Source organism: Schistocerca cancellata, chromosome 1 (assembly GCF_023864275.1).
Source record: "Schistocerca cancellata isolate TAMUIC-IGC-003103 chromosome 1, iqSchCanc2.1, whole genome shotgun sequence".
In the NCBI taxonomy this organism is placed as follows: Eukaryota; Metazoa; Arthropoda; class Insecta; order Orthoptera; family Acrididae; genus Schistocerca; species Schistocerca cancellata.
The window spans coordinates 937,764,147-937,776,848 of NC_064626.1; the positions used below are offsets into that span (position 1 = coordinate 937,764,147).

At 40.4% G+C, this 12,702-nt stretch overlaps 1 protein-coding gene across 2 annotated transcripts in view; it reads right to left on the bottom strand.

The window, feature by feature from the left end:
• The window catches only part of LOC126191480 (TRPL translocation defect protein 14), a 186,035-nt gene that overhangs the window by 38,517 nt on the left and 134,816 nt on the right, over positions 1-12,702 (bottom strand). For both annotated transcript variants that reach the window (XM_049932375.1, XM_049932367.1), the window contains one exon: positions 11,942-12,134. In XM_049932375.1, the coding sequence (XP_049788332.1) occupies positions 11,942-12,134 (193 nt within the window). The remainder of the gene's footprint in view (positions 1-11,941; positions 12,135-12,702) is intronic.

Consider the following 12,702-nt stretch of genomic DNA (forward strand, 5'->3'; position numbering starts at 1 on the left):
TCTTCAAATTTTCATGATGTGTGATGCATGTCATGTGTATAAATGATACTGCTATCAAGCTGATGCTATACACCATGAAGTGCTGAATTTTAATTACAATTACTTTGTAAACAGAATACATTACAATTAGTCACAAGTACCTGATGTTTGGGGTGCCCAACAGCTGCATTATTAGTTGCTAAAACCATTTTTTGTGGAAGATTGAGTTTAAAAAGTTCTAAAACCTTTCTTATCCATTCATTAGAACATTAAGCTTAAGATAAAAGTATTTACAATAACAGATCCAATAGTAGTATGAAAGACTTAAGTTGTGGCTGGTGGACTACAAATAAGAAACGGGAAGAGAGCCGGCTACTCTGATGATAGATTTTTAACTATGACATAATAATTTAGGAAATAATCCTGTTCCTTTACAAAATTTTAAAATCTCTGCTACACTTGTCCAGTCATTACACAAAACTGTACATCTCAGCTTGCACAGAGTAAGATTCACTGTAATCTTACTCACTGGCTTGGGTGACAACTTCCATTGAGTGCTAGCCTGCTTCCCTGTAGCAAGTTTCCAACGTTTTCCACGACAGCCGTGGTGCTATTTCCCTTGTAAGCTTCGCTGAATCCTAACTGTGTACTGGCCAATCAGGAACCCTCTTGGCATCTGATGTCATAACCCAAAAGCCTGGATCTCCTAGAGAATGCTGCTTAAACTGTCAGACAAAACAGGATTTCACAAACTGCCACTTATTCTTCAGTCTTTCTCAAATGATTTCAACAAATTGTTTAGTAAAAATATTTGATTTTCTCACATCTCATCTCATAGCCCCATTTGTCAGTCTCATGAAGAACTGCTTATTTTTTACTGGTCATAGTTACTTTGAGATTTTCAAATTAAGTAACCCACTGCAGTAAATTCCAATAGTTTGCCATGAAAAATAAAGGTCACTGCGAGTTTGGTGCCTGTTGTGTCATTCACATCTGTGTATGAAATGTATCTAATATACTGAAGTTTTTTATAAACTTGTGAGGACATGTATATCTATCTCCAATCTCAAGTAAATGGATAGTATATAGAACACTCACTTCTGTTCATGAGCATAAGTAATAAATTCAGAATGAAATATTTGTAATGTCCCCCCTTTTGTCAGTAACAGTTTGAGACAGAGTATTTTACCATACTATTAATATGCGAAACTTTCTCATCTACCATGATATGCAAGTAACTACAGTTTTTTTTTTTTTTTCTTCACTTGAGCATTATACTTCTTTGAAGACCATCAGCAGTGGTGAAATTATGATTTCTGTGGGTTTTGCAATAAGATAACTGAATAAGCTAAATGTTTATTTTATACTGAGGATAAGCTTTTTCACAAACTACTGAGCTGTGTTGCCCTCAGGTGCTAGTTTAATAATACAGTTTGTACGATTTTGTCGCAATAGAAAGTCCAGTTAATCTTTTTAAAATCTGCAATGTTTCATGAAAAGAAGCAGATCTAAATGGCAACAAGAGAAGGCATTACTCAACTTGTCACTAAAGATACTTAAGTAGTCTGGGAAAAACATATACTTTAGGATATATACTTAAGGAGCTTAGTGTGTTCAAACAAACAGGCACAACAGTTTTACAGTTTTATTATTGGTATAGATTTTAGCAACTGAATTTTTGAATGTATGTAAGAACTCCCTGAAGATCATGACGATCATGCTGCTGCTTGGTCCCTCATGGGAAGTGAGATATAAAATTCAAATCACAATTCCTCTCGAGAAGTATGTCTTGTTTTAAAAAATATTTAAACACACTATTTTGCCTTAATTGAATCAGTAAAGTACTTTGAATCTGTATTAACAAATGAAGATATTTCATTACTCAATACCTTGTGCTATTTTATGTGATGGTTCATCTTCACTGTGTTTTTTTTCCCTTTTCTGTTTGCGATATTCTGAAGCTATAGTGCAAATATTGTAACAAATAGTCCTCAACCTCAATTAAAAGTTGTCAAAGTAACAGCTCTCGTTTTAGTGTGCTCATGGTGTTATTAGAGTTACTCAATTTAAGTACCATCACAATACTTTATTTACGCCAACTGATGGTAAAGTTTGGATGGAGGTAAGTAGTCATTTTGTAATACATACAAGAAAAAGCTTGCAGGCATAAATTTTTATGTCTAAAGGGGACACAATATAGCAGAAAAAGATAAGTCAGTCAACAACAGCCAATCATAAAGCCCCTATAGCTAAATCAGCATAGTGACATATTCGTATTCAGTGACTGTGAGGTCAACAAATAATTGCAGCGGTGTGATTCCCTATGTTACTCATGAGCTACACTAAGAATGTAACACTTGAGAATTGCTTGGTGGTCAAGCTGCTGCCTCATCTTCCCATCCCTGATACCATGTAGAAACCTTTTAGGAAATTTTAAAATAAGAATTCCACGGCATATAGATAGGAAAGGAGTGAAATAACTGAAAATGATCACAGAATTCCATGTGCACTCTATCCAACAAACTACAATGTAGCCTTTTTTTGTATTACAAGAATATTTTTTTTTACAAAAGAACGTTTCTACTACTGATGTGTGTGGCTCAGCATCAGTAGTCATGTACCAACATGATAAAGTAATCATGGTGACAAGAAGATTGTATAATCATTTCAAAGGGTGATTTTTTTTCCACCATGCACAAATTCTTGGGACTGATAAATGAGATTACATGGAACAAAAAATGTCTCATGAACTTATGACCGGAAATGCAAGGTTTCCATGCTGGAGACCTTTTATTGAATTGTACACTGTTACAGAGACTGTGTAGACACCAATGTGTGCTGTACCATAGATTTTGTGTTCGTTTTGAATACAGTCAGAGTGAGTCCCTTTAGTCAGCCACAGTGGCGGTCGTGCTAGTGTTTGTTTTGAATACAGTCCAGAGACAGGTAGTGCTATTTTCATTGTTTTCTACAAGAAGCGTCTAGTAACCACAGTTTAGTCAACTATCAGCCGCCTTTAGTGAATTAGCAATCTAGTTAAAAATTGATTAAATCTCTACAGTAAATTGATTTCTTAGGATGGACAGGATGTGTGACTGCTGTGTACAGACGCAGGAGCAGCTGGCAACTGGAACAGCTGAACGTGTTGATGGCAGCGGTCAGCCATCTTCAGGCTGCTGCCTCTGAGTGTAGCGGCAGTGGGGAGTCTGGTACGTCACATGGTACACCCCAGGTGTTACATGCTTCACCCACTGTCCCTACTGTCGAGACATCTTCGCAGGTACTGGGCGCGATTGGGCCACCCTCTCCCCAAGGGGAGTGGCGGGTTTAGTGGCGTTCACGGCGCAAGAGGTGGAGGGTCAATGTGGAGGCTGGCCGTGTGGCATCGCCCGCTCTGCCTGTGAGTGGACATGTGGCTGCTCCTTCAGCAAGGTCCAAGCAGGCACACTGTGGGAGGGGTTTATTAGTGATTGGGAGCGCCAACGTTAGGCGGGTGATGGAGCCCCTTAGGGAAATAGCGGGAAGGTTGGGGAAGAAGGCCAGTGTTCACTCTGTCTGCTTGCCGGGGGGTCTCATCCGAGATGTGGAGGAGGCCCTGCCGGCGGCGATAGAGAGCACTGGGTGCACCCGACTGCAAATTGTTGCTCATGTCGGCACCAATTACTCCTGCCGTCTGGGTTCAGAGGTCATCCTCAGTTCATACAGGCGGCTGGCGAAGTTGGTGACGGTGGAAAGCCTCGCTCGCGGGGTGGAATATGAGCTAACTATTTTTAGTATCATTCCCAGAACCGATCGCGGTCCTCTGGTTTGGAGCCGAGTGGAAGGCGTAAACCAGAGGCTCAGACGATTCTGCAGAGATCTGGGGTGCAAATTTCTCTACCTCCACTATCGGGTGGAGAAATGTAGAGTCCCCCTGAATAGGTCAGGCGTGCACTACACGCAGGAAGCGGCTACAAGGGTAGCGGAGTACGTGTGGAGTGCACATGTGGGTTTTCTAGGTTAGAGAATTCCCTTCCTAGGCCCGACAAGACACCGCCTGAGACACGGCAAGGTAGGAGTAGGCAAAATGCAACAGGGAATAACAATATTAATCTGCTAATAGTAAACTGTAGCAGCGTTTATAGAAAGGTCCCAGAACTGCTCTCATTAATAAACGGTCACAATGCCCACATAGTACTAAGGACAGAAAGTTGGCTGAAACCAGATGTAAACAGTAATGAAATTCTAAACTCAGATTGGAATGTATACCGCAGAGACAGGCTGGACAGTCAAGGGGGAGGCGTGTTTATAGCGATAATAAGTGCAATAGTATTGAAGGATATTGACGGAGATCCGAAATGTGAAATAATTTGGGTAAATGTCATGGTTAAAGCAGGCTCAGACATGGTAATTGGATGTCACTATAGGCCCCCTGGCTCAGCAGCTGTTGTGGCTGAGCACCTGAAGGATAATTTGGAAAATATTTCGAATAGATTTCCCCACCATATTACAGGGTGAGTCACCTAACATTACTGCTGGATATATTTCGTAAACCACATCAAATACTGACGAATCGATTCCACAGACCGAACGTGAGGAGAGGGGCTAGTGTAATTGGTTAATACAAACCATAAAAAAATGCACGGAAGTATGTTTTTTAACACAAACCTACGTTTTTTTAAACGGAACCCCGTTAGTTTTGTTAGCACATCTGAACATATAAACAAATACGTAATCAGTGCCGATTGTTCCATTGTAAAATGTTAATTATGCCTGGAGATATTGTAACCTAATATTGACGCTTGAGTACCACTCCTCTGCTGTTCGATCGTGTGTATTGGAGAGCACCGAATTACGTAGGGATCCAAAGGGAATGGTAATGGACCTTAGGTACAGAAGAGACTGGAACAGCACATTATGTCCACATGCTAACACCTTTTAATTGGTCTTTTTCACTGACGCACATGTACATTACCATGAGGGGCGAGGTACACGTTCGACGGGCATTTCATAGGCCATGGAGGACGCATAAATTGGCCAGCCTGTTCTCCTGATCTTACACCTCTGGACTTCTTTCTGTGGGGTACATTAAAGGAGAAAGTGTACCGTGATGTGCCTACAACCCCACAGGATATGAAACAACGTATTGTGGCAGCCTGTGGCGACATCAGACCAGATGTACTGCGGTGTGTACGACATTCATTCATTACGCCAGAGATTGCAATTGTGTGCAGCAAATGATGGCCACCACATTGAACATCTATTGGCCTGACATGTCGGGACACACACTATTCCACTCCGTAATTGAAAACTGAAACCACGTGTGTACGTGTACCTCACCCCTCATGGTAATGTACATGTGCGTCAGTGAAAAAGACCAATAAAAAGGTGTTAGCATGTGGACGTAATGTGCTGTTCCAGTCTCTTCTGTACCTAAGGTCCATCACCGTTCCCTTTGGATCCCTACGTAATTCGGTGCTCTCCGATACACATGATCGAACAGCGGAGGAGTGGCACTCAAGCGTCAACTTTAGGTTACAATATCTCCGGATGTAATTAACATTTTACAATGCAAAAAATGGGACTGATTACGTATTTGTTTATATGTTCAGATGTGCTAACAAAACTAACGGGGTTCCATTTAAAAAAATGGAAGTTTGTGTTAAAAAACATATTTCCGTGCATTTTTTTATGGTTTGTATTAACCAATTACACTAGCCCCGCTCATCATGTTCGGTGTGTGGAATCGATTGGTCAGTATTTGATGTGATTTACGAAATATATCCAGCGGTAATGTTAGGTGACTCACCCTGTACAGTTCTGGGTGGATATTTTAATTTGCCGGATATAGACTGGGAGACTCAAACATTTATAACGGGTGGCAGGGACAAAGAATCCAGTGAAATTTTTTTAAGTGCTTTATCTGAAAACTACCTTGAGCAGTTAAACAGAAAACCGACTCGTGGCAATAACATATTAGACCTTCTGGGGACAAACAGACCCGAACTATTTGAAACAGTTAATGCAGAACAGGGAATCAGTGATCAAAGTCGTTACTGCATCAATGATTTCAGCCGTAAATAGAAATATTAAAAAACGTAGGAAGATTTTTCTGTTTAGCAAAAGTGACAAAAAGATTTCAGAGTACCTGATGGCTCAACACAAAAGTTTTGTCTCAAGTACAGATAGTGTTGAGGATCAGTGGACAAAGTTCAAAACGATCGTACAATATGCATTAGATGAGTATGTGCCAAGCAAGATCGTAAGAGATGGAAAAGAGCCACCGTGGTACGACAACCGAGTTAGAAAATTGCTGCGGAAACAAATGGAACTTCACAGCAAACATAAACATTGCCAAAGCCTTGCAGACAAACAAAAATTACGCGATGCGAACTGTAGTGTGAGAAGGGCTATGCAACAGGCGTTCAATGAAGTCTAAAGTAAAGTTCTATGTACTGACTTGGCAGAAAATCCTAAGAAATTTTGGTCTTATGTCAAAGCGGTAGGTGGATCAAAACAAAATGTCCAGACACTCTGTGACCAAAATGGTACTGAAACAGAGGATGACAGACTAAAGGCCGAAATACTAAATGTCTTTTTCCAAAGCTGTTTCACAGAAGAAGACTGCACTGTAGTTCCTTCTCTAGATTGTCGCACAGATGACAAAATGGTAGATATCAAAATAAAAGACAGAGGGATAGAGAAACAATTAAAATCACTCAAAAGAGGAAAGGCCGCTGGACCTGATGGGATACCAGTTCCATTTTACACAGAGTACGCGAAGGAACTTGCCCTCCTCCTTGCAACGGTGTACCGTAGGTCTCTAGAAGAGCATAGCGTTCCAAAGGATTGGAAAAAGGCACAGGTCATCCCCGTTTTCAAGAAGGGACATCGAACAGATGTGCAGAACTATAGACCTATATCTGTAACGTCTATCAGTTGTAGAATTTTGGAACACATATTATGTTTGAGTATAATGACTTTTCTGGAGACTAGAAATCTACTCTCTGTAGGAATCAGCATGGGTTTCGAAAAAGACGATTGTGTGAAACCCAGCTCGTGCTATTCGTCCACGAGACTCAGAGGGCCATAGACACAGGTTCCCAGGTAGATGCTGTGTTTCTTGACTTCCGCAAGGCGTTCGATACAGTTCCCCACAGTCGTTTAATGAACAAAGTAAGAGCATATGGACTATCAGCCCAATTGTGTGACTGGATTGAAGAGTTCCTAGATAACAGAATGCAGCATGTCATTCTCAATGGAGAGAAGTCTTCCGAAGTAAGAGTGATTTCAGGTGTGCTGCAGGGGAGTGTCGTAGGACCGTTGCTATTCACAATATACATAAATGACCTTGTGGATGACATTGGAAGTTCACTGAGGCTTTTTGCAAATGATGCTGTGGTATATCTAGAGGTTGTAACAATGGAAAATTGTTCTGAAATGCAGGAGGATTGACGCATGGTGCAGGGAATGGCAATTGGATCTCAATGTAGACAAGTGTAATGTGCTGCGAATACATAGAAAGAAAGATCCCTGATTTAGCTATAATATAGCAGGTCAGCAACTGGAATCAGCTAATTCCTAAAATTATCTGGGCATATGCATTAGGAGTGATTTAAAATGGAATGATCACAAAGTTGATCGTTGGTAAAGCAGATGCCAGACAGATTCATTGGAAGAATGCTAAGGAAATGCATTCCAAAAACAAAGGGAATAGGTTACAGTACACTTGTTCGCTCACTGCTTGAATATTGCTCACCAGTGAGGGATCCGTACCAGATAGGGTTGATAGAAGATATAGAGAAGATCCAACGGAGAGCAGCGCGCTTCGTACAGGATCATTTAATAATCGCGAAAGCATTACGGAGATGATAGATGAACTCCAGTGAAAGACTCTGCAGGAGAGACGCTCAGTAGCTCGGTACGGGCTTTTGTTGAAGTTTCGAGAACATACCTTCACAGAGGAGTCAAGCAGTATATTGCTCCCTCCTATGTATCTCTCGCGAAGAGACCATGAGGATAAAATCTGAGAGATTAGAGCCCACACAGAGGCATACCGACAATCCTTCTTTCCACGAACAATACGAGACTGGAATAGAAGGGAGAACCGATAGAGGTACTCAAGGTACCCTCCACTACACACCGTTAGGTGGCTTGCAGAGTATGGATGTAGATGTAGATTCTCAAAAGCTCTGAAGGGCAGGGCTCTGCAAATGATACTCCCCATTCAGACAGGCTCAAGATTTCCCAATATGCCGAGACACCTGATACAATATTCACATTGCTCCCACAATCGCTCCCACAATCACATGACACTGACCTGTGCTGTGCTAGTGCAAGAGATATGCAAGAAACTATGAACTAGCCACTGCAACAGTCTATTGCACTGATTAAAATCTGATATTTTTGTGACACAAAGGAGGAAAAAGCATTAAATTCTATCATCTTACATATTTTCGTTGTATTCAAACAGGTTTGCAGTAAATGTTCTCATACATGTATGAACACTGTACACAAACAGTATTCTTACATAAAGTTAAGATTAAAAAATGGAGAGACCGATGACCTCAGCAATTTGGTCGCGTAAGACCTTAGCACAAAATTTCCAATTTTTGTGTTCAAAAATGTAAACAAAGACTTTCAAAAAAACATTATTTGATTCAAAATTTAGATCAATATTTTATTTTTTTCTGAGTGACTAATGATTATTGATTTACAAATGGACTGCAAATGAGAAATTCAGTCACTGTTAATGTATAATAGTAGTGGGTAAAAACATGACCAGCTTTAGAATATGATTGTGACATCCAGTTGAAATGAAAAGAAAAATTAATCCAGAATGAAATGTCTAACAAAGGAAGTAAATCATATTAGATTGCCTGTAATTGTTATCACAAGAATAAATTACAGTTGCAACACCTGTCATGGGGAGAGTACCAATGAGTGAAAGTTCGAGAATAGGACCGAGTTGTAACTGTGACCTTTAATTTATGAATTAACTGGTATTGTTACATATGAGCTGCACACTAGAAAATATGACAATCAGTTTTTCATAGTTGTTCTAGGTCAGTGGTTGGAAGGGGAACAGTGACATCAGCTTGAAGATTGCCAACTGGGAGGGGGGGGGGGGGGGGAGGAAGGGAAGAAGTGAGTGAGCAGCAAATTTTGTCATGTGGACAGTCATGGGAATTTATATACCACATACTTCGGCTTTTTAAGAACAGCTACCATATTTAAACCTCAGTTTGCCTGAATCCATTTGTAGTCGGAATCAAACTGAGTTTAAAATTGGAAAAATACACAAGAATAGTATTCATTTCTGCAGGAGACAGTAAAAGTCTAGATAGGGGCCGGTGACGTCGTCGTGTGTTTCAGGCTGCAAAGTGGTAGATACTCACTGTCATGCATGATGGGAATGAAAGGGGGTGTGCCAACTGGTTCTACACAGCCAATGACAAAGCGGTGGGCAGGGTTTATGTTTGGAAGCATTAGACATTGCAACATTTTCATGTTGGTATAGAAGTAAAATCTGATATGTATAAAAAACCAGCTGTGTTCTCAATTCCCTCCATAACTACAATCTCAAAAATAGCAACATATTCAGAAGAAACAACCAAACATTTTTGACAATGAAGACACGCAGAAGAGCCAAAAAATCTGGTACACCTGCCTAATATTGTGTATGGCCTCCATGAGCATGCAAAAGTGCCGCAACATGACATGGCATGGACTCTACTAATGTCTGAAGTAGTGCTGGAGGGCATTGACACTACAAATCCTGAGAGCTGTCCATAAATCCATAAGAGTGTGAGGGAGTGGAGAGCTCTTCTGAACAGCATGCTGCAAGGCATCCCACATATGCTCAGTAATATTCATGTCTGGGGAGTTGGTGGCCAGCAGAAGTGTTTAAACTCATGAAAGTGTTCATGGAGCCACTCTTCAGAAAGTCTGGACGTCTGGGGTGTTGCATTGGCCTGATGGGATTGCTGAAGTCCGTCGGAATGCGCAATGGACATGAATGGATGCAGGTGATCAGACAGGATGCTTACGTATGTGTCACATAGACCTGGTGTCCCATATCACTCCAATTGCACGCACCCCACACCACTACAGAGCCTCCACCAGCTTGAACAATCCCCTGCTGACAAGCAGGGACCATGAACTCGTGAGGTTGTCCCCATACCCATACATGTCCATCGGCTCGATATAATTTGTAACAAGACTTGTCTGACCAGGCAACATGTTTCCTGTCATCAACAGTCCAATGCCAGGGCTGACAGGCCCAGGCGAGGTGTAAAGCTTTGTGTCATGCAGTCATTAAAGGTACACGAGTGGGCCTTCAGCTCCAAAAGCCCATGTCAATGATGTTTCATTGCATGGTTTGCACGCTGACACACTTTGATGCCCCAGCATTTAAATCTGCAGCAATCTGTGGTAGGGTTGCACTTCTGTCACACTGAACAATTCTCTTCAGACGTTCGTCATTGGTCCTGTCCTTGCAGGATCTTTTTCCGGCTGCAGTGATGTTGGAGATTTGACGTTTTATCGCAGTCCTGATATTCACGGCACACTTGTGAAATGGTCATACAGGAAAATCCCCACCTCATCGCTACCTTTTAGATGCTGTGCCCCATCACTCATGCGCCGACTACAACGCAATGTTCAAACTCACTCAAATCTTGAACGGCCATTGTAGCAGCAGTAACCTATCTAACAACTACGCCAGACAATTGTGTCTTATAAATGTGTCGCTGACGACAGTGCTGTATCCTGCCTGTTTTCATACCTCTTTACTTGAATACACATGCCTGCATCAGTTTCTTTGGCACTTCAGTGTAAATTTCATAGCTATGCTATTTGGATGATGATTAAAAATAGTGATATAACAGACTACAGGGTCAGTAAGCAAGAAAGGTAGAAAATAAAGTGGTTCGAAAATTAATGTAAATCATTTCGTTTTGTTCCTAATATTATCAAAATCTGTACACAATAAAAGGCATACGTTTATAAAAGGTAAAATTTAACTTTTTGGTATATATGTCAATATAACAATTTATAATTTTGATTAGTCAGAACACGTAGAACAGAATTTTTTCTCAATGAGCCTCTTAAAAAAAAGAGGGGGATCATCTTATATTCAGTGTCATCTTACACTCAGGAAAATACAGTACTTATAAATACTCTAGGGATAATGGAGACCACGCATTAACTGGTAGAAGCTTTGAGTCACTGATAGGCACACACAAAAAAAGAATGAAAACCTGCTAGGTTTGAATGAATTCTTATTCCTAAAGTATTTGCATTTTGCCAGAAGTTTCCTTACAACGTTTATGTTAATCATAGTATACATATTGTTTTTGAATGCACACTTTTTGTACTATATATTGGCTTAAATCCTGCTTTAGAACTAGAGGTATCTCATGTCGCCAGGGTGCATAACTGTTAAAGAACATTTCAACTGAATAATAAAACAATGGAAAATCCAGGATGGAATTATAACAATATTATAAAAATGATAGTTGCTATACACCTTACAGCAGAGACACTGAGTCACAATAGGCATAAAAAGATGTTTCAGTGAAAGAGGCTATCAGAATTACACACACACACACACACACACACACACACACACACACACACACACACACACACTAGCACATTCTCTGGCTGCCATGGATAGCCTGGCTGCCATGGATAGCCTGGCCTTGGTAACCAGAGACTGTGGTCAATGTGCATGTGAGTTGCATGTGTGAGAGTTGCATGCGCACGTCGTCGTCTGGGTTGTTGCCCAATTCTGATAAAGGCCTGTTTGTCTGAAAGCCTTGTTTGACAGGCTTCTTGTTGTGCCTGTCTTACTCAGCATCTCCACTATATGGTGAGTAGCAACTACCCTTTTCATAAAATTTTCAACTGAATAATAATCATTAACAATGAGACTGTTGATGTGTTGTATTAAATTATGGTTATAAAATGAACAGCATACCATTTTGGCCTCTTTTCCTGAGACGAGCTTGCATACTGGGTGTGTTTGTCTGTAAATAATTGTGCACAACATCAAAATCTTGAAAAGGTGGAAAAAGTGAATCAGGCGGCAAGCTCCCAACCAAAAATTTAAGCTTTCTTGAATTTGTTCGAAGACGATCACCAGTATCAATACCCAGTTTTTGGCACACGCTCTGAAATAATTGAAAACCAATTTAAACACAGGTGCCTGCAGGCTAAGGATTAAAATGGGCAAAAGTTCAGAAGTAATTTTTATTTTCTTGGAAGATATATTACAAACTATATTACCATACCATAACATACAAAACATTATAATTTCTGGGACCATAAGCTTGTAAAATTTCAAGTGACATGCGAATCAGTAGGCCAATACTGGAAAGATCTGAGTAAACCACACATAATGGAAGGAAGAAAGGTAACCACTCATTGTATATTTGAGGGATTAAGTGGTCAAAAGACACCAACATGACAACTTTTTTTATACTTTCTGACTTTTTTTTCCTAACAAACTTACAGATATGAAACAGGATAACTGGCCATGACAATATAGTCATGCTAGTGAGTGTGCACCTGTTTTTTACTTAGCTCTGTAGCATTAAAAAGATTATACACAATTAAATGCGAGATGTCACTGGAGTGAGATGATGTCTGAGAGGCTCAGTAATACACTTGTACTCTCCACTTTTTCGATATATTCATATTATTGCTTGATGGTATTTCAAACTCATTTATGCTCTGCTT